Source organism: Perca flavescens, chromosome 24, assembly GCF_004354835.1.
Source record: "Perca flavescens isolate YP-PL-M2 chromosome 24, PFLA_1.0, whole genome shotgun sequence".
NCBI classification, from domain to species: Eukaryota; Metazoa; Chordata; class Actinopteri; order Perciformes; family Percidae; genus Perca; species Perca flavescens.
In genome coordinates, this window is record NC_041354.1 from 14,312,476 (window position 1) to 14,334,862 (window position 22,387).

Below are 22,387 nucleotides of genomic sequence, written 5' to 3' on the forward strand. Positions count from 1 at the left end.
TTCATCCTGACTTACAAGTGTAGTTGCTGCTACCACTAGTACATGAAGCCTTCCACAGATGGAGCTGACAGAGTCCGTAAACCGGTGGTGCAGATCTGTACCGGTGATTCATCAACCTCTCTCTTCGTCTTTTACATGCACATCACTGTGAACATTCAGTCTGCTGGATTCTCAAAGTTACATTAACAAGGCGTGACGATGCAGTTTTAAGCAAGGATTGCTTGGAGTATAGTAAAATGGCAAATGATTGCAATTATATTACGCTTTTATCCAAAGCGCACAACAGTTTGCCTCACATTCACCCATTCACACACCAATTGCAGTGAGCTATACCATCCAAGTTGCTGGCCTGATCATCGGGAGCAATTAATTCAATGTTGGCTTCTGACGTTCGACCACACCACGCACTGTAAAGTTATTTTATGAATAAAATAATAATATACATATTACGTACCTGAGGTCCAATTCGGGGATGTTTTTGAATCATTAACAATCCCGTAATTGTCTCCATTAGTTGAAAGCCCGACCGAGTGTGTGTGACTCACGGTTATCCATGTCTTTCACTTTCCTTTTTTCTTTTTATCTTTTATCTTTATCGTTTTAATTTCCTTCTTTCCTGTGATGGTCCTGCCCCAGTGTCAGCCATAACTACAACAGATAACTTCTAAAATAACATTAAAATACAATTAGGCCTATATAAAGACATCTGCAGCTTCCTTTTACCTGGCTCCACTGGCATACGCTAACACAGGCTTTCCCGGTGTTACAAAGAAATCTGTGACCCATCAGAATGCGTTACTGTAGCGCTGTCTACCTGCCGCAAATCATTCTGTGACTTCGCGGGAAAAATTATGCCTTACTAAAAAGTCTTTGTGTTAGTCTTGTTTGCTGTTACAGGTCATTTAAGGCTATTGTATGAAAAATGACAGAGCTTTAGAAACATTAAAAATAGAAACAGCGAAAATAGGTCAGCAGTGGGTGTTGGGAAAGGAAAAAGATCTCTCTAAATTGTGTGTCATGCTGTTGAGTGGCATTTTATTTGTCATGGAAATACTGAGTGGGTGCCAGATAAGAGGGAACAGTGATGACAGAAAGGAGAGGAGCAGGTGTGTGTGTGTGAATATTCATTAGTGCTAAGATGTGTTCTGTGTCTGTCAGAAGGACTGAAACCTTAATCACATGCTTTTATCCCCTCTCCTACATACAGTACATATATATCTCCACCGTACATATGTAATAAGGCATGGATACCTGACCCGAGTCCGACGGGACCCGACAGTACCCGACGGGCCGGGCCGGGTTCGGACACATCAGTGCGATAAGACATTTGTTGTAAAATGGTGCTGCGGCTCTTTTAAGAGAGCTCAGTGCATGTGGGGGTGTGTGTGTGTGTGGAAAGTGGTCAGAAGAGAGATAGAGCAAGATGAAGCAGACGTGTTGTATGCAAACGGAGCAGAGTTGGTGCAATGAGTTTAAGTTTTGTAGGTACACAGTGTGTGCGGTGTCCGAAATAAACCCCAGAGTGAAAACCAAGTTCAGTCATTAGCTCACCAGAAACGGGATATTAACCCTGACGATATTCATGTTATAACGTTGGCCCTGGAGGTAACCAGTAACCCCTGACTTTCTGACCACAGTCGGAAAAGAAGCAAGCAGGAAAGGTTAACACATTGAACATTTTAACAGCTTATTAACGTGCACTTGTTTCCCCGTGTGCGCTGATACCTCATCTGTTGACCTTTCCGAATGCCTTCCTACAGTTGCTTAATAAAAGCGGGCTTTCCACAGAAAAACGTAGCCTACACGTGTCATTAGTATGAGAAGAAAAATTAGATTTTAACTGTGTCGGGCTCGGGTCGGGCTCGGACACAAATTTTTTAATGCCTGTCGGGCTCGGGCCGGGTTCGGTCACGGCTCTGTCGGACGCGGGCCGGGCCCGATCCAAACTCTAATATGGAATAAGTAACCTAATTTTGGGACTTTCGATTGAATAAAGGACTATTTTTCCAGTCTTGTTTCTTCATTGTAGTTTTCCGTAAAATAGTGTTAAAATCTAGCCTGACAAGCCAGACCCACATCAAGATGTTGGGTCTGGGAACTCACCATTGACGGAGCTCAATCCGAGGGGCGGGATTAACGGTTGTCTTTCAAATTCGCTCTGCACGCAATAGGATAGGGCTATAACCAGGCAGAGCAACGAAGAAGGTAGCGAAGCTAGTTGATAGATTAAACTTTTGCCGTATCCGGTCGGTAAAACTCCAAACACATCTTCCTTTTTTAAGAATGATTTCTGTGCCGTCCTTTTCTCAAAGAAAAGCTGAACTCCAAGTCTTCCAGAAGACCGCTGTTCCCAGCAGCAGCAGCCATAAGCCCGCCCACCGACTCTATACACGATGTGATTGGCCTGACCAAAATTTGGTTTTGCCAGCTCGCAAGCCAACGGAGAGTGCCTAGACCCCCCTGGCTGCAAAATAAATTTGCTGCCACTAGGGTGCGTCTAGATTTCTAGGCTAGTTAAAATCTCGTCTCGTCTCAATCTCGTGAACCCAATCTCGTGTCTCATCTCGTGAGCTGGGTGTCTCGTCACACCCCCACCTCTCAATGTGTGTTTTTAATTCATCAAAGTTAATTGGAACATTTGGTCGCCTAAAAATGTTCACTGCTATGCCAACCAAGTTAGTGTTAGCTGGTAACTTAAGGGAAAGTTTGCTGCTTTTCTGTACTGCCGTACATACAGATGAATGGCGGACCTCTGGGCACTGGCACAATTCATCAACATGTACGGCAGTACACCTGAAATTGGCAAACTTTCTCATTGATTTACCATCTAACGCTAGTACTATATTATATTGTGTCTATGTTACTATTGTATTTTATTCTAAGTGCTAATTGTAAGTGGAAAGGATCCTTACAGCTGCCAATCTTTTGTGAAAAATTGCTATTGCCAAACCCACCAGAACACTATCAAAAGCCAGCTTACATGTGATAATATGCTGGCTCTATACATGCTAAAATTATTGTTTATTTAAATGGAGTCTGGTGAGTTTGGCGATTTTGGCTGTGTTTCTGGTTAAACAAAAATGATTTTACTCTTTAACAAAAAAATCTATCTCTGTAGGGATTACTTCCATAGTGTTGTCAAACACTTCTAATAACATTCTGAGCCTGTCGGTGGCAAAAACAGCACTTTTAGTGGACGAAAATCGACGATCCGCATTTGCCCTATATGATTACATTGCAGCCTGGCTCGCGGCTGCCGGTTACAGCATTCCTACTCAATACTGGACCAATTTCAAAGATTCTTGTTCACATTAGTCATTTAGACACTAATGCAGGCAAAATAGGGTCCAGGTTGATAAAAATGTAAAATAACCCTTTAAATTGGAACATATGGCCTTAGGAATAAATGGTTCAGGCACAGTTTCACAAGTATTGTATTGTTTTATTACTGGATACCCAACCCACAATACCTCTACCCCTGGAACCTGATGAAGGGGACTCTGGGCCTGTTTATGCCCTATTAGGAGCATTGGCTGATTGAGGGAGGGGGGCCGATCTCCACCTCTGGATCCCGAAATAGGGGTCTCTGGGTTAGGGACATTGGAAGGGGTCTGAGGGGCAAGGGTGTAATTTACGGGTTGGACACAGTGGACATGTCCTCTGCACCTTTTCGCCTATTGGTCAATTTCAGTACTCTTTGCTGTATCAAATATTTTTTTTTTTTATGACCTGCCATTTCCTGATGGGGACATATAAAATTATGAAAAAATATGCATGATGGAGGGATGTATAGTCCTGTATAGTAAACTGTACTGTATCGTACTAGTAACAAATATTCCAGTAATTCCATACTTATGGCAACCCTGTTACTGGATACAGAATTTTGAAAAAACTAAAGTACTCATAGACTGTCTGGTTGTCTGCCTGCTAGGCAGCACCCTCATGTGGAGAAGTGTTGTAATATTGAGACTGATTTGACTCCATAGGTACCAGGCATGTCACTTGTTCTTGAAATTGATAAAGAACATCTTAGCATTCACGACTTGTCTCGTCATTTATCATAGAAACACTAAACTGCGCAGGCACACACAATTCTGTCGATATCAAGCAAGTTCTCATCAGCGATGACCCAGGAATCGCGTACAAAACGACTGCTTCTGAAATGTAACTACCAAGCATCTGGTGCCTCAATACAGAAAAATATCCTAACTGCTTGACCTAGATAATCTTATCCTAACTTTTCAAAGATAGGAAAAATCCTATCTTCCTATCACAAAAGCAATTCCTAAATTCATGGCTGTGTCCTGTCCTATCTCAGACATCCTATCTTATCTTAATTTATGAAATCCTAACTATAACTGTACATTTGATTCTTCAGTTGGCACTCGTCTGTGTTTAGAATGCCCACAAAGCTGTCTGTATCATTGATTAGAATGTAGGCTACTCCACATGGAGAAGCATTCTAGGGGGTCCTCAGAGTTACTGCAAGGGGGCCACCAAATTAGTGTTAATTATTGAAAACATCTTAACATGAATCCAACATATTATTAGCAAATATTAGTGAAAAAACCCATTGATGATAGGCTTACAGGCCTATATATAGGTAAGGTAGTCTCTGAGGTAGCCACCCACAGATCCAGTTACATGTATTCCTAAGGATTCAATGTGCCACATGCGTGTTTAACATTAAAACATGATTTATAAAATGATGCCAACATATTTTTATAGCTTAGTATTCTTTTCACAAAAAATTAGGTACGTATAAGCAATGACCCACTAAAGTAAAGTTATGTTTTAGCAATTATTTCATTACTTTTAATATATATACCTTGAAAAAAATACCAAGTCCAGACACAAGATTAACATTTTAGGTTGATATGGTGAGTTTGGTAGCAAACAGTTGCTTATTTAAACATCCAGCAGTTACAAAGAATTAGTATTTACTTATATCAATGTCAGTTGTTACTTTCAACAGTCAAAGTGTGTTCAGCTTAGTGTGTACAGTATGTTTGTAGCATCTCACTGAATCTCTGTTTAAAGTTTAGCTTCTATATCGGCTTTATTTTATTTTTTCATGTTTGCTTATAGGAGTCGTGTTAAGTTACTGCTGATGAAGACCGAACACTTCATGATTTTGCCTCTTCGTAATAAAAATGAAATATTATAACATGTATAGGAAATGAAACCATTTCACAGCCCTTCCTTTAACCACTCAGGCTCGCCGGCTTACTCCAGTGCTAGTCTCGCATTTCCAGACCTTACTACACAGTGCTGCAGAGTGTCTGGCCACTTCACACATACACTCCAGATTAGGAGAAAAAATTAACTGGGTTGATTGCATTTCTTTAAACCAATCACAATCGTCTTTGGCGGCGCTAAGCTCCGGATGCAGCGATGGTGGATCTGCAAAATGTTCTCAGGATGGAACTTGTTTTGGGAGAACATTTGCACTCTATAAAAGAAAATGCCACACACAATATTAAATGAAGTTAACTGTAACGTGAGCTAATTCAATTGGTTGGATACATGGTTAAACGTAATTTGCATTTACCACCAATCCCTGTGTATTTTTTCCCTCTAATCGGTCCCAAAACTTCCCAGTTAGATAGTAAATGCTGTAAACATATTTTTTTGTAAATCTTAACAATCATTACACGAAAGAACCGGCAGGCCTGCCTTGTTGCACGATACAAATATTCTTCAAAACTTGCCAATTTCAGCACGTAGCTTGCTAGCTCAAGTTTGCTGTGGTGACCCGAAACGCACAGTTTGGCAAGGCGAGGGACATCCAGCGGGCGATTATCCAGTAAATAAACTGTTGTCGTTTCAGACTACTCCAGTGGTAACACAGCACTGTGAAGGTAGGTCTGGCAATGCAAGACTACTAAATAACAAAAGGAGAAGTTGTGACAATAGAGCAGGAATATCTGTAGTTGTAACAGGGCTCCAGACTAACTTTTTTCACTAGGAGCACAGTGGCCCCCTACTGAAAATTTGTAGGGGCGCAACCAGAAAATTTAGGGGCACACACCGTAAATCAACATGCTAACCAAATATTGACATTTCTACTAATTTCCACTGTATTACTAATAAATACTTTGATAATAGATGCAGAAATTACAATGTGCTGTTTCAAATTCAGTGTCACTTTTGAAGATGCAACATAGAAGGCACCATTGCTGTCATGACAGTAAACAAAATTTAAAAAATATACCAACTCTGGTAATTCACCTTAAAATTAAACATGCATTGTTTAGGCTACTACCCTTAGGGTTGGGTACCTTTCACATCTGAACCAATATTGGTACAGATACCTGAAATTATGGTAAAGGTTTTTGGTACTTTCCTTCTGTAATTACCAAACAATTATTTCAGTTGTAAAAATAATTCCAAACCTATTTATCCTATGTACTTAGAACATTATGTTATTTTATTAGAATATGTTACACTCTAAAGAAATTAAACAGAAATACAAATAAAACCCCTCCCTCTCTCCTCCCAAACCCGTCCCTACAACCTGTTAAATTGAATACTGATTAATTTCTTACTCACTGTAACTTGTTTAGCCTGTTGTATTTTCATCATGACCGTTTTTAATTGCTCTTTAATGTTTCATGTAAAGCACTTTGAGTTGCCTTGTTGCTGAAAGGTGAAAGGTGCTGTAGAAATAAAGTTGCCTTGCCTTACAGCCTCAGCCTGTCAGTCAGTCACCAGGGCACAGTTGCACACTGTTGAGCCTGCTGCTTGTCTCAGAGGAAGCATCAACAGCACCGTGACTGTTTTTAATATCGTATAGCAGCAAACGCTGTCTGTGTGAAGTTTTTAAAAACTGTAACCATACTTGAAACCACTTTATCGGCATCACTCACTGTGACGTCAACCAAACAGCCGACGTAGTTTGCGCCGATCGCACCTCTGCGTGTGTGTGTGCGAGTGTGTGTGTTTGTGTCGGAGCACCGCTCTCTGTCAATTTTCAGAGAGGACAGATAAGCTTTCGCTTACGCGCTCTCAGGTACCTACATTTCGACATTTAACGTGTAAAAAACGGGGGGAAATTGCGACTGGATGTAAAATTCAGTCGCACTCTCTCACATTTTGGTCGCAAAATGCGACCATTAGGTCGCAGTCTGGAGCCCTGTGTAATATCCTTTTTATATTGGTGAATTTAGGGACGTTTTATGAAACTAACTCCAGACAGCCAGGGATATAAGAGCAGGCAGGACCTAAAAAAAACAAAAAACACTGACACATGACAGTGACTCTGACAGTATGACAATAACATCAAAAAAATTCACTTTAAGTGGTTTCTTTGGCATGCGAAATACTTTGAATGAAAACCTAGTTCAGCTTACGACACAAAAGCGTACACAATGCTATAAGAATGTGGCAAAAATGTGGCCCAGACCACAACCAAATGTGGTCTGTGTGACATTAATAAATGTTCAACACTGAAAGGCACTGTTGCTAAGTAGAATGCATTTATGAAGACGTGTGACTTGTTCAGACTGGTGTCAAATATTCACATAAGTCACATTCAAGACATAATGTAAACAGTGCAATAAAAACCATGATCACAGCAGTTAGTCAGAAGTGAGCAGCAGTTAGTCAGTGAGAGACTTTCAGTCAGGCATGGGACAGGGCAGCTAACAGCGAGGCCCTGATTGTAGTTATTATACACTTCCTGGTTTTAGCCGGGCGGGGAGCAGATAGAGGATCAGTGTGTGTTTATGAAAGCGTGTGTGTAGCAGTGTGCAACTCAGTTGTGTGGGCCTGTGTGTCAATGTGCGCCTCACATGGGGAGTAATTAAACTCAGCAAGACACTAAAGAAGAAGAGAGGGAGGAGAAAGAGTATGAGGAAAGGAAACAGTTTAAACTACTGAGGAGGAGGAGAAGAAGAAGAAGACGAAGAAGAGGAGGAAGACAGAGCAGTGAAAAGCTGAAGAACAAACAAAGAGGAGAGTGAACGCTGACTGACAGTCACAGGAACACTGGACTTCTACTGCACTGATACTACTGCTGCTGACAGCACTACTGCAGAGTGGGAGACATGGAGAGGAATGCTGGAAAGGATTATGTCTCCCTCATTACTCAACTCTAATCTCTCTCTCTACACACACACACACACACACACACACACACACACACACACACACACACACACACACACACACACATGCACACACACCTTGTTTGTCTTGTAAAAGACCTTTGGCGTGTAGATTATTGACTTTGTAGCCTCTGCAGGGTAGCCATGTTTGAAGTCCTAGAGCACTTAAGTGTAGTAATAATTCATTGTCATAATATTACTGAGCGTAATAAGATTTGCAGTTTGAGTGTACGTCATAATGCTACTTTTTAAAACCTAATTCTTCGGGTGTAGTATTTTATGGACCGTAACTTTTAGACTGTAATTGCTTTAACCCTTATACTAAAGTGTATAGTGCTCTAGCAAAGAATACAATTGATTGAGCAGTTCAATTATAGTGCTCTGTAGGTTGAGTCCAGTCCAGTGTCTGAGAAAAGTACTTGGAGTATAGCTTTTGGTACATAGTGCAGTCCTTTTTAATGTCACCGCTTCAGAGGAGTTTTTTTTAAGTGTAGTGATTTTAGTTTTGTACCCTGGTGTGGTCCTTCGCTTTTAGTTCTTTGAGCACAGTATACACCGTCTTTGTCTCATGGTTATTGGTCATATTTTCTACTATGAAGCAGCTCGGGGTCTGAGAGCCTTTTCCAGTATCTAACCAGAGGAGGCGAGAGGATGGGGATTTCATCACATTTTTAAGGAAGATTACCTTTGCAGCTTTGTGGTTTTCGTGGAAAGCCTTAAGAACCTGCTATCAGGAGGTTTTCGCTGCTCTTCGTGGAATTCTTTTAATATCCAAGAATTCTTTGGGGAATATGTGGGCTACTTAAAAAGGAACGTTTGGAGTTCTCCGTTGGGATTGCTTGGACGACACAGGCAGTATTCAGGATTAAAGTGATTTATAAGGACTTTTCTTTCCAAAAATACGGCAAATTTAGCAAGAACTACCAAGAATTACATGAGTTTTAGCTTATCGCACCAAAATGTGACAAGGGTTAGGGTAAGACGAGAAGGAATTCAACAAATTGTCTGTCATGGATTCTGACCTGGGAGCAGACACTCATCTGGGACACGGGGTTGGACTCGAGGCCTGTGGCGGTGCTCGTGAACAAAAAAAAGGGAAGAGCCAGAAAGAGAAGAAGAGGGGTCACTAAATGTAAAAGGAGGGGATGGAGAATTCAGCTCTGCATCCTCTTCCTCCAATTCCTCTCTTCCCTCCTCCTCCACCCTCCCTACGTGCTTCTCCTCGTCCCACCCAGTTTACGTGGAAGAAGAGAAGGAGATGCTGACCGGCTGCTCCAAGTCTTTCACTGGACTCAAGCTCTTCACCAGGAGGTAAGACTGTATTGGTGAAAAAGAACGAAATCAAGAACCTGAATATTAAATGGTTTCAAAAAGACTGTGGGTAAATAATGGTGGTCTACCCTGCACCGGTGTAATACCTTGTACTGACCAGCAGGTAGAGCCATTGACTGAGACTCAGCCTCCTGACCTGATTTGACAGGATGTGAACAGATGTGTAGTACTAGCAAGTCCCATTAAGGCAGCTCACAGCTGCAGTAACAGTATCCAAGCCTTATCTCTGCACACACATACCTTCACACCCTGCTGTAGACCCTCTCTGACACACGCATAGCACATTTCTAGTAAAACAAACTCAAGTATAGACCATCACACAACCCTAGATCTACATACAGAACATTAGATAACACACCTGTTTTGATAAGGCCTCCTGTGCAATTAAAGGTTTAGTTCAAACGTTTGGGAATAAAACCCGTTTTTTTCCCCGCGGTGCGTGTGTTTTTGTGTGTCTAACCTTGCCAGTGGGTCACTTGTCATCATGTGGAGAGGGGACATGATTCCCACGGCAACAGGGGCTGCAGTTGTCATGCCAACAGTAACAACGATGACCGTCGTGCATCGACCTTGGCTACACACTCAAGCTAGAGATCATGGTGCAACACTAGAGGCTAAATTGGGTCGTCTGGTGCCTGTTTGGAAGGCAGGAGATCTTTGTGCCTGCATTTGTTGCATTTGTTGTATATCCTTGGTGAAACTGTTTGCCTTTGTGTATCAGAAGAGGCTCATGGGCATTCTAGATTTAGTAGTATTAACTAATCATTATCATGGGGCTGAAATATTTGAGGAAAATTGCAGTGCAGTTCTTCTGACCAATATTGTGATTAAGATTTAAAAGAATGAACTTCAGGCCTGTGGTATTATAACAAGATAAGATTGTTTCACATGTTAAGTTTGTATCATGATTTTTTTCCCCTTAAAATAATCAGGTACATTTATTAATTTCCTTGTTGTCCTATCCGGGACAATCTTTGCAAATGTTTCCGTCGAAAAAACTGATCAATTATCGCAGTATCCCATATCTCACATTTAAAGTTTTACATTAGTGGCTGTACCTAATGTAATTTATTTTTACCTTTTGAAGCTTTAGTGAGGTTTTTCGAATGCAGCTTCAGATGTCTGTCGTCATATTTTACAACACCAGAGCATAAAAAAACCAAAACAATCCTTGAACCAAATCCTCGATTTGAATAAAGTGATTCATCGGATTAAATAAATTAGTCTTTTTTTTTTATAATTCAACTCGTCCGTTTTGTCAGGGTAAATACATGTAGGCAGCAGGCTAATCCAATAAGGATAAAATAATGATGAAATAATAATAATTGCGCCCTTAGGCTTATAGCAGCATTTTGCAACGACAGGAACATCCATCTGGAATTATTATTACCCGTTGTGTGTGTGTGTGTGTGTGTGTGTGTGTGTGTGTGTGTGTGTGTGTGTGTGTGTGTGTGTGTGTGTGTGTGTGTGTGTGTGTGTGTGTGTGTGTGTGTGTGTGTGTGTGTGTGTGTGCGCGTGTGTGTGTGTTATCATGGCAAACTACCATAGAGGCTGTTTTGAGTGCTTTGGCAGGTGTTTATATGTCTGTCTCTCTGACAACAGACACATTTAACAGCCACACACTAAACATGAGTGAGCACAGTATGCTGTTAAAATGCAATATAAGAAAACATTTGTTATTATGCATAAATAGGTCAATTGTTTTTTTAAATATTTCAGTGCTATCGGGATCCTTTGAAATCCATAATTCACACCTTTTAGTTTAAGTAATTCAATCTGGAAGTCTTTATAAACAGTGTGCTGTAGAACGGGGGATGTAACTCTCTCGTTTTCTCTTTCTCACAGTGCACTTGATGATTGAGTCTGTGTGAACATTCGTCATTCGACAGTGTTTCACTTAGCTTGACAAGGAAGTACACAGGAAGTTATTTTAGTCCTATTCCAAGCGCTCTCTCTCTTTCTCTTTCTCTCTCTCTCTCCCTTGCACCACGCCCACTCTCTTTCTCTCTTCCTCCCACCACACTGGCGGGTGTCTCTCACCCCTCCCTCTCTCTTTCTCTCTCTCTGCTCCACCTTAGCCGTCACTGTACACCACAGTTCAGTGTGAGCTCAGCAGATAGATAGATGAGAAAGTGGAGTGCAAGCATGGATGGATAATTTTTCTCCTTTTTTTATCAGGTTTGCTCCAAATTTATTCTTTGTTTTTTGTTTTTTTTATAATATTTATCAGGCTAAAGAATATTGCATGAGTTTCAGCTAACATTCTCAAAATGTTAAATTAACAAGGTAGAAATGACTTTTTTGGTTGTGCTGAATTATGGAAACTAAAATCAACTCAGTGAACTAATGTAATGCTCTGATGTTGGTCACATTGTTAGTGGGCTGATGCAGTGCTGTGTGTTCTTCCTAGTTCTCAGTCAACTCAGACAAAAAGGAAAGAGGCAAAAATATGGATCAAAATGAATCTGGCCAACAACAAGGTCATGCCACCTCAGCGTTTCCAACCAATTTTAGGTTTTAATTACGTTGATTGACTCCATTGTGGGAAGAGGAAGATGTCTGTCACAGAAGGCCTTTGGAAGATTATCAGTACTGTCATTGCTGTTTATAACTGTTTTTTGCTGCCCACAAGAGGCCAGATAATCGGTTATAAATCAAGTTTAACGACATTTCCCTCCGTTTCCAGTCTTTCTGAAAAGCTAGGCTAAATATGGTAGACCTGTCTATGTGCTGGATGCACTGACATGAAACTAATATTTATTTTCTCATCCATTAAGACAGTGAGAATCACTGCATTGATCTATTTTTTCATGCTTACTTTACATTAAAACAAACAATTATGTGTAATGTGAACGGGGTGGTTTTTAGTGTTCTCTATACACTTGTTTTGGGCAGCTTACTTACAGTAGTTTAAGAAGCTTTTCAAACTGTTTTCTTGACTTAGTTTTTTCTGGATTGCGCTCATATATTGTCACTGTAAGAGTAGAATCATCAGTTAAATTAATGTAGAATTGTAGAGGTGGATTCAAAAGGAAGACAGTATGGGTGACCCCCCGAATAGTCAAATATTCGATGCTTCGATCGAAGGAGCACGATTTGACGCAGAGGCTCAATAACACAAATGTTTCGTACAGACGAACCTGCTTTTCACGGCCGACCGTGTTAAACTGAAAGCGCAGCGCGTGCAGTGGACGCATAGTTACAAAAATTCAGAGGTGCATGACCACGCGCCGCGACAGCTTGCGGGGAATTCGCGCTGGAAACGACAGCCGTGGTGACGTCATTTTAATGGCGCGTGCTAGCTTTTGCCATTTTAGTACTATATTGTTTTGTCGTGTTTGTGGCCCTTGCCGGATTGAAGTTTTACAAATGTTTGAAACTGGAGGTGCGAGTTTGCATCCAAACTCCGGTTGATGTTAGGAAATTTAGATCATGGTCTTTATAAAGATCTGACATGAGCTGACATGAAGTAACGAGCCTGCTGGTTTGTGGTTTTGCTGATAAACTTTTATGTTCGAGGCAGTCTTTCCATGCATTACGAGAAATGATTTCTAATCTTTTATTATGAATACCAGAGCCTGTACTCTCCCCAGCAAAAAAAAGTTTTGGATTGCTTCCCCATTGTGTGGCCCACTGCACACGCTCCAAAAGACTTTACACTAAGATGACGTCACAAACCTAAAAATAGCCTTTCTGGGCTCTAGGAAGGTTTTGCAAATAATGAACCATTCATGGTTTGAATATTCATGACGAGTGTTGACCTCGTGGCATTTAAGGCTTCCTGTCAACAGTTTTACAGGTGTCTCTTTCATAATGCAGCATTGGATTTTTAGTTCCATTAAAGCATTTGGCAAATGGCAGCAAGGCTGACAATTCACTGCACTCTATCCAGCAGTACGAATCCATCTACCATGTGTCAGCCGAACTACGGAACCACAGGGGTTGTTGAAAATCAATATGGGAATAGTAGGATAAGCAGGTTGAGGTAAACATCCCATTTCATCAGTGGAAATTAGAATACGTAAGATGCAGTTTGTGAGAGATGGGTTTGTAAAGGCAAAGTGACATCAATTATATATACATCTTCCCTCACAATAAAGCACATCAGAGCCTTGTAGAGGTGTACGGAAAGAAAAGCTAGCTCTCATTGCATTGCTTCAGCCGGTTAGAAGGGTTGGTCTGTCTGTGGAAAACCACATTGCTCTTTATGTGTGTGTATTTGCATAGCATTCCACTATTCTTCATGTAAATATTTAACCCAACAGCACAGAGCTCTGGATAGTCTCACACACACTGACAAAATGTCTCTATTCTTTTACACATGCAGTCCATCTGAGCTGGTTGCTCATTAAACAGAGGTGTTAGGCTCGTTTGTACCTAAGAACTAGCCCGACCAAATAAATGCAAATTAGTCTGGAACTTCTCGTTTCATTTTCGATAAAGGGATTGGTTGTCTGCTAGTCTGCGTGATGTTGCTTGGTCCGTCGATTGACTGGTCTAACACCTTTGGTCCAATTGGAGCAATACATCTTGACGACTTCAGGCCAACTTTGCATGACGGATGGTTCTTAATGTTTTTTGGTCTGATGGTGGTGCTAGAGGAAACGTCAGGACTTTCCTCACCAGAAAAAAAAAAAGCATTGGCCATGTATTCAGATACTTCAAATGAGCTTCACTTTCAGCATGTCCTATCCTGACAAATGAAGGCTTTCCAGCAAATAATTACTTATTTGACCTGGTCCTGAGGATGGTTGGGGCAAACAGTGTGTTCTTATGCCTTTATTTTTTAAATATTTTTTTGGGGGTCTTTTTTCTTTATTAGATAGTATTGACAGATAGGAAAGGGGGAAGGGAGAAGGGTTGACATGCAGCAAAGGGCTGCAGGTTGGATTCGAACCCGGACTCCCCACTAATAGTCAAGGTTGATGTTGTTTTTAACCATGAAGGCCATCCTTTCCTAACCTTGACCAAGTATTTTTAGTTGCATATAAACAGAGTGTCTATTTGCACCCCCGGTACGAATAGCCTCGGCCACACAGCTGAGCTATTCACACCCTGTGACGTAACAATAAAAACACGTTGCTCGCGTGCACCGAAATCATGGCGGACGTTCATCTTCCATGACCGCAGAAACTGGCATATTAGGAAAGTTTTGTCTCTAAAGTTTATAACGATTGAATTTCTAGCGGAAAATGGATACTACAGTAGTGTCTTCAGTGAAAGCATACAACCATTGGTTTGTTAGTTAGTATCTATTTTTTGTGTACAGTATGGTTACCTAGCAACCGAGGCTTGAAGAAAGCAAGTGGTAAACAGTTGTTCAACATCCTGTAAGAACTGCTGAGAGTGGTTAGAACGCTTACCTTTGATATGGGAGTTAGGAGTTCGACTCCCCTGTGAGGTGATCTTGATTTTGTAATTTTGGATTGGATAATTTGCATGCAATTGCGCCAGTCAGGGCCCGCAAACGCGAAATTTTTTCTTTTGCAGGGTGGTAGGGGAAGACTCATGAATATGCCTGCTCTGGTTGGGTTGGTTAGGTTTAGGCAAGAGGAGTGGGATTGGTTATGGTTAGGGTAAAAATGTCAGAGCGATAATATTCCAAAAAGGTGTAACACATGAGTAGTTTGGATAACTGTGTGTAAATATATGCCAAGGTACTGTAAATGCACAGGGGTACAAATAGCATACACTGCTAATTGTACCAGAGGTGCAAATAGCCTCACCCTTACCTTAACCACACCAAAGCCGTTGGGGTGGCAAATCAAAAAACCTTGTTGGAACTGTCACATTGATTGATTTGGAAGGTACTAACCGAACCCTCATGTTCTTGTTTAATCTTCCCTATAACTAACACTTTGCTCAAAGTGTTCTTGGGCAAGACACTGAACCCCGAGTTGCGTGTAAATGTGTGTGAATGTTCATCTGTTCATGTTTTCCTCCGTGGGTGCTCACAGGGGCAAAAGTAGTCAAACATTTTTTGCATTTCAGAACCTTAGGAAATGGACAGTGGCCGATACAAACGCACTATTAACTCGATAATAAAGCTGTAAAGTAGGCTATCTTTCAACTCAGGACAGCGCCACTTCTCACAAATGCAGATAGGAAAGGGAGATGAGAAGTTTAACTGACCACCAACTACCGCTGACCTGACGGAGCACCACGATCGGCAGCTCGCGGTGCTCTGTATCTAGCGCGCAGTAACCGATTCCGGGGTATCAACCGCGATCAGCTTCGTGGGAAATTAAGAACTCTCTGCACTGGTGGTGGATGTCGTTGATGCACTTGCATCATTAGGTTTGCTTTTTTAATAACAAATCTGTCCATTTAATTCTCACTCTGATTACCTAACGCACATGCACACACTGTGGGGGGGAGGGGGGATGGAGGCGTTTTCATCCAAGATACGCTGTGATTGGTGGATAGAATATGGAGCAGGGGACTGACAGCGACATAACCAATCACATTATGACAGACGCTCCACTTAGCACCAATTGCAATGTTTAATTCTAAACGAATGTAGCCTACTGGCAGTCTGGCACACGTGGGTGCTCAGTGGGTGCTCGGTATTACCCACGGTATTGGCGCCCATGTTGTACGCTAGCCTCGGCCACAGTGTATGAATGTGTGTGAATGGTTCCTGTACTATGTAAAAGCGCTTGGAGCAGTCCTTAAGACTAGAAAATCGCTATATAAATACAGTCCATTAACATAAATGAGTGAAATAACTATTAAATAAGTTGTGGTATCCTGAAAGGCACTGTACACTTCCCGTTTGATTCAGCGTTGCTTCCTTCCTGGCTGTATGTTTGTTTCAAACATCCTACTGCTCTGTCTTTAAAAGGAGTCCTGCTCTCTTCAAAAGAAAGTCTCCATTTCTGGAAACAAGAGACAGGAAGATGTTTTCCTGCCTTTGTATGCAGATGGAAATATCTCTACGTTTTTATCTCCCAATCCAGCCGGACAAAGAGCGCTACGTCGTGTTTACATGCAAATACGAACTTAGGTGGGTAACGTTTTATCGAGTATTAATCTCATCATCGCTCCCTCACTCTTCCCCGTTATGGTGGGGGATGATCATTGTAAAAGGCAGCTTTTACAACACACATACACACACACACACACACACACACACACACACACACACAGGCAAAGAGAAGAAGAGGGACAGATAGGGAAGCATCTGAGAAAAGCAGTTTTAAATTGTAAGGAAAATAAGCTTAAATTCTTTACACTGTAAAGGACATGACATGTTGCTTGACTTATACAAGTTCTTTTTAAAACTAACATCGTTATTTTAGAGTTTATGGAAATCTGATATTGATAGTATTTATGATAATGGTAGTATCAGCCTAATAGTCATTTTTAACATTGACATTTTCTATATATGTCACTGAAAATTGGTTATTAAAAGATTGTGTCTCAGATACAGTATATAGGCCTAAATGTAGTGAGCAGGACATTTCATAGTGTAAAAATTAACTTGCTTTCTGCTGGACAAACTGGAGATCCTTAATCATATCGTTGACATTCCTGCTCTGTCACTTATTATAACTTATCAGACAACGTATTGGCCAATACAAGATATAACTGCAAAAGCTAATATTTGCTAATATATCAGCTCTGAGGAGTTCTAAAAACAAATATTTACATGTAGCCTGCTTTACTACTCTCTGAATAAACTGCTTCCTGCTTTCTTACAGGGAAGACAATTTGCTGCTTAGTATCGTACATTATCTTGCTGATATTCAATTAGATTTTATTTATGTCAAATAATAACAGATAGTTATCTCAAGACACTTTACAGATTGAGTAGGCCTAGACCACACTATAATTTACATAGACCCAACAATTTCCCCAAGAGCAATTGCACTTATTGCAAGGAGGCAAGGAAAATCTTCCTTTTTAACAGGCAGAAATGGACAGAACCTGGCTCTTGGTGGGCTTCCATCTGCCTACCTACAATAAAAACAGAAATATTACTCATAATAATTCTAGCAGTGCGCACAATGGAATGGCAATTCTTCTACACATATCCTTGTTTTTTTTTGTGCTAAAAGCAATTTAAAAGGTCACTCAGCTTTCATGATTAACACATGAAAGACAGAAATACTAAAACAGCAGTTTGGATGCAAATGGTTTAACAAAGAAACTGAAGCAAAACCGTTCTAAGCATAATTTTTCTAACAATGGCTAACTAACGCCAAGAATACTACAAAGAGTCAGGAGGTCTGTCTGTTTGGCATACATCTGCAAGTAGTTATAATCTTCTCTGGAACGAGCAAAGCCTAAGAATAAATATTTTCCCTGGGAAATGGGAAGACGAGTAATAGCCAGCACTCTGAGATTTGTGACGCCATTGGCTGGCCTGCACTATTACGCGTGCGTATACTGTATGTGCTCAGCTGTGGACAGCCGAAAAAGAAAGTAAGCAACAAACCTCCCCAACAACAAAGTATATACCTTGAGAACAGATTTGCACAACTGCTGAATGACCCCGGATTTCCGTCAGGTGACCTGGATATGTTCTTATCCTCACACAAATGGCTGACAGAGAAAGCTAACGACTGGGTCTCAAACTGGCAACGTGGGTGCTGTTATTATTGTTATTTTGCTGTTAAATGTAAAAGGCATATGTGTGAAGAACACCATAATATACTGTACAGTACGGTCCGTAACGTGACAGAACCACCCGTTCTCACTCCCAACTCGTAAAATACTGTGATGAAATAGTATTAAGAGCGACAACGGTAGCGAGTAGTACGAAAGCCCGGAAATCTGCATAATTAGGTTGGTTGAGGTGGTGGATGGGTCAGACAACACACGTGTCCTGTTCTTGTCCCCGTGTGTCACTCAAACGTAGCCTACTTTTGGGACCCCACCCACGATATTTTTCTAAACATAACTGTCCTGTTCTTGTGCCGCATGTCAGTGAAACGTACGTCCCGACCTAGTGCGTCAAAAAGTGACCCCAAGCACGTCTAAATATGACGCCAAAGGCCTAGACGCTAAAGCAGTCTTTTTGCGTCAGTATCAATTGGCAACGGTACCTGACCAAGCGTCGCTTTTTGGCACGCTGGGAGTGAGAATGTGTTGGACAGAATGAATCCCACACCAAACTGAAAATCATTGTAGTGCTCATATGGACTAATGCCATTGTGAAATCAGATGTACTGAAAGATGGCTTGACTGATCTATTGAACACACTCAGCTACTTGAATACTGAGGTGTTAAATAAATGTGTCAATCAAGCAGCACAAAGAAAAGAGAATTAAGAGATTCAGCAAATTGTTGGCATTGTTGGCAACTGCATATACCATTCAGTGCACTTTATTTGCAATAAAAAAATCAAAAAAAAAGGCATAACTACATAAAACAACACGCCAGTTCACTGTGAAAGAGCTGTTCACTGCTGGGAACTAGCTCTTTCGGCGTTCACCTCCACCACTGACTTTAATTCCTCCCCCTCCCCCGGGATGGTTTGACACAGTACAACGACACTGTCAAAACTGCCAGGGAATTCTTTGATCTATTTCAAGCTTTTGATATGTCACAACATGTGAAATGATCCGTACACAGTCAATGACATACACTGGATTTGATTGTAAGCAAGGGTTTTGATATTTCCAGCACTGTCTGACCATTTCTGTCGGTTTCTACTGGTACCCACACCAGATAATCACGGTACATAAACAAGTATATTCATGTTTTTATGGAAGCTATGTCCATGACAATAGGCTTAACATCAGACTCTGTGGATTTGCTCTTTAAGAATTTTTTATTTTATTGACAGCATTGAGTCTGAATGTCATTCTAACGCTTTTCTTTCCTTGCACTTCGATTGCTATTTGAAATATGTTATATACTGTAAATATAGCTGCCTTGCAATGCCTTGCCTTGTATGCATGCGTTATCCCATTTAACCTCCTTGTGCATCTTGGGTGCATCGTGGAACTATTCAAAATATAAAAAGCCAAGAGTAAATGCAACCGAAAGGCAGTACGGACTGGCTACAAAGCCACTACCCAGAAAGAAATTCTAGCTAGATATTTGAAAGAGGTTTACTCCTCCCAAGCCGGACCTTGTCTGTTAGTGGTCTGTGAAAGAAGCGACTCACAAACTTAGGAAACGGCTCTAGCAACTTCAACACATATGTTCATACAGAAGTCATACCGTACTGTGGTAGAATTGATCTGATCCCTGATCAGTACAACTATTAAATGATCTGTATAGGTGAGAGAGCTGTATGAATGGAAGTCAGTGATGAAAAAACTTTTGTCTCGCTCGTGGTCCATGGTGGTCATCCATGTGTTAAAGTTTATGGAAATATTTTCAAAGGTTAACTGGCCTTAAAGCTATAGTGTGTTGTTTCTGTCGCCCCCATGAGGAAGTACTGACCGCAATACTGTCGGCACGTCCACATGATACAAGCCTCCTCCACGCAGTTGCTAGTAGCCAAGGAGGACGCGGAGGATTAAAAAAACATGATGGATTCTTCAGAAGAGATAATTATCTTCACTTGAGTTTCTGTGCAGGAATGTCACCGGAATCTGCTGAACATAGCCATACTGAGAAATACAGAGAGAGTTGTGTGGAGCTGATAGTCTTAATTAGCATTTGGCAATGGCTTGAATGTAAGGGACTTACTAAAGCTTTAATTCTCAATGTAATACATTTATACAAAATAAAAATGATAATGGCTTTATTTGAAGAAATTGCATATCATCTCAGACTATGGCTGTTGTTAGTATGTGGCTTTATGAAAGCCAGTCATCACTGGGATGACCCATGACCTTTTGCAACAGAGCATTTGGAGAGAAAATGCTTGTCTGTTTAATGTCAGTGGTGGGATTAAGTGAACAGTGTGCTGATGAACTGCTGAGATGGGACTTCCTGTTAGACTTTATAATGTAATGGTTTCGGTAAGCTGCACACACTTTTATCCTGCACTTATACGCTGTGGGAGTCAGCGATAAAACTGATCACACCACATGTCAAGTTTTCTGTTCCATTCTCTTAGCTATGGTCTCATCTGTTGTACTGAGTTAGGTTAGTTTGTGGTGTGGTCTGCAGTGGTAAAACTAGAAACCTACCGAACAGATCTTCTGTTCATTTCCCCCTATCATAACCACAGAGCCCTGCTTTGTTTTATAGTTTTCAACAAATTGAGTGTCATGCATACTGTAAACTGTACTAAACTGTGTCTACAGCAGGAAACACAACAGTTATTTGATCGCTTGCTGACGGGTAAGACAGACAGATACGGTAAAAAGAGATAATGTCCGTACATATGCGTGTTGCAGTTTCAGGCCCGTTGGCTTATAATGGAAAAATTGCCCATTGTTTGACAGGATGAGTCATCTTGATCAAATATACACTCCGTAAAAAGATCTCCAACTAAAGCTGAAACAAATTCAGTCTATACAATAGTCCTGCAATAATTCCTGCCTTCATGAAAGTTCTTATAGGATTTTTATTTTTGTAAGGAGGAATATTTTCATGAGGTAGTTTTGTTAACAGTACCTTAACCATCCGTTCGGCATAGTAAAATTCATACCCACATCCTTATATATATATATATATATATATATATATATATATATATATATATATATATATATATATATATATATATATATATATAAAAAAAAAAAAAGCCTGTGCCAAAACCGTGTTGACTAGTACAGTGACTACTCGTGGGTTGTGCAATACTTATTTTATAAAAGTAACTGTGTGCACATCCCACCTTCAGGCAGGTGCAGGACAAATGAAAATACTTAAAACGAAAAGAATGTAATGCAGTGTTGCGGACATTACATTATTTTAGTTTTTTGTGCAATACTTAACCTACACTTTTTAATACGATACGATACAACTTTATTGTCAGCCAAAGGCTGAAATTCTTTGTACATTCTTTATTATATTTCTCAAAACCTTTATTGTAAGGTCGGCAATGTCAAGGCAGTTTGCAGCAGGCAAAGTTCACTGAAGTCAGTATTATTGTGAACATCTCTGAATCCATGCAAATCAATAGATGGAGGTGCTCTATAATGAAATATGTGGCCTTGGTCTAACGTGAAGCTACAAAGTGCAGATTAGGTTTAATGGCGTCGTCGGACAAAGTGCTTTCTCAATTTACCTTTAGCTCAAGTTTCTGCTAGTGACAGCATAAATGGATACTTTTAGACTCAGCAAAATTTGGTCCACCAAATACATCAGGGCTTAGAGCGACAGATTTATACTTTGCTACACTTTAAGACACCATTAAGTCCCATCAAGCCTGCTGAAATCAGAATGTGACATTGGCTGAACCTAGTACACGTAAGGGCCTTTTTGCCCCAATGGTTACAAAAACTAATCCATCCAAAAGCTACATCAGTGAGCAGTGAATTTAGTAAGTTTGTATTTGCATTTCCACTGTTGGTCAAGAACCACAAAGATTAGACAGATAAAATGATATGTTTAATCTTTGCTGATGAGAGACAGCAGCGTGTGTGTGACTGTGTTGTCTGATAAGTGATGGAAAGGAAGGGTGCGAGTTAAAAAGCAAGATTTAAAGCACCAGAAGGGCAAGATGTCCAAAGTAATGATGATCTGCTGAGTCCCACTCTTAATAGTTTTAGTGTGTAACCACATTGAAATAATTAGTCCGTGAAGTTTTTTCAGTTTTATTTTTCTTGCTCCCCCATTCTCTCTCTTTATTTCGCTTCTTCTTCAACTTGTTGAGAAATCAACCCATGGCTGGTAATAAACATCAATAACACTGATGTGATTAAAAATCACATTCCTTATTGCACATGTGTGGTGGATGGTTGCACTCTGAATGCTGGAAGTTGTAACAGTTGCCAGGCTTGTGCTTGATTAGACAGTGATTTTTTTTTTAATACTTACAGTAAGAATACTGTATGATCCGACAGTCAAAATGCACATGTTTTTGGTTCCTGGAA

At 40.6% G+C, this 22,387-nt stretch overlaps 1 protein-coding gene across 3 annotated transcripts in view; it reads left to right on the forward strand.

Moving 5' to 3' along the window:
- Positions 1-22,387, forward strand: part of dgkza (diacylglycerol kinase, zeta a) — a 131,351-nt gene that overhangs the window by 14,845 nt on the left and 94,119 nt on the right. The window contains exon 1 of one of the 3 annotated variants that reach the window (XM_028571710.1): positions 8,145-9,419. The exons of the other annotated variants lie outside the window; for them this stretch is intronic. Coding sequence (XP_028427511.1) covers positions 9,367-9,419 — 53 coding nt within the window. The 5' untranslated portion in view covers positions 8,145-9,366. Of the gene's footprint in view, positions 1-8,144; positions 9,420-22,387 lie in introns of those variants that run through there. 3 annotated transcript variants of the gene reach the window in all.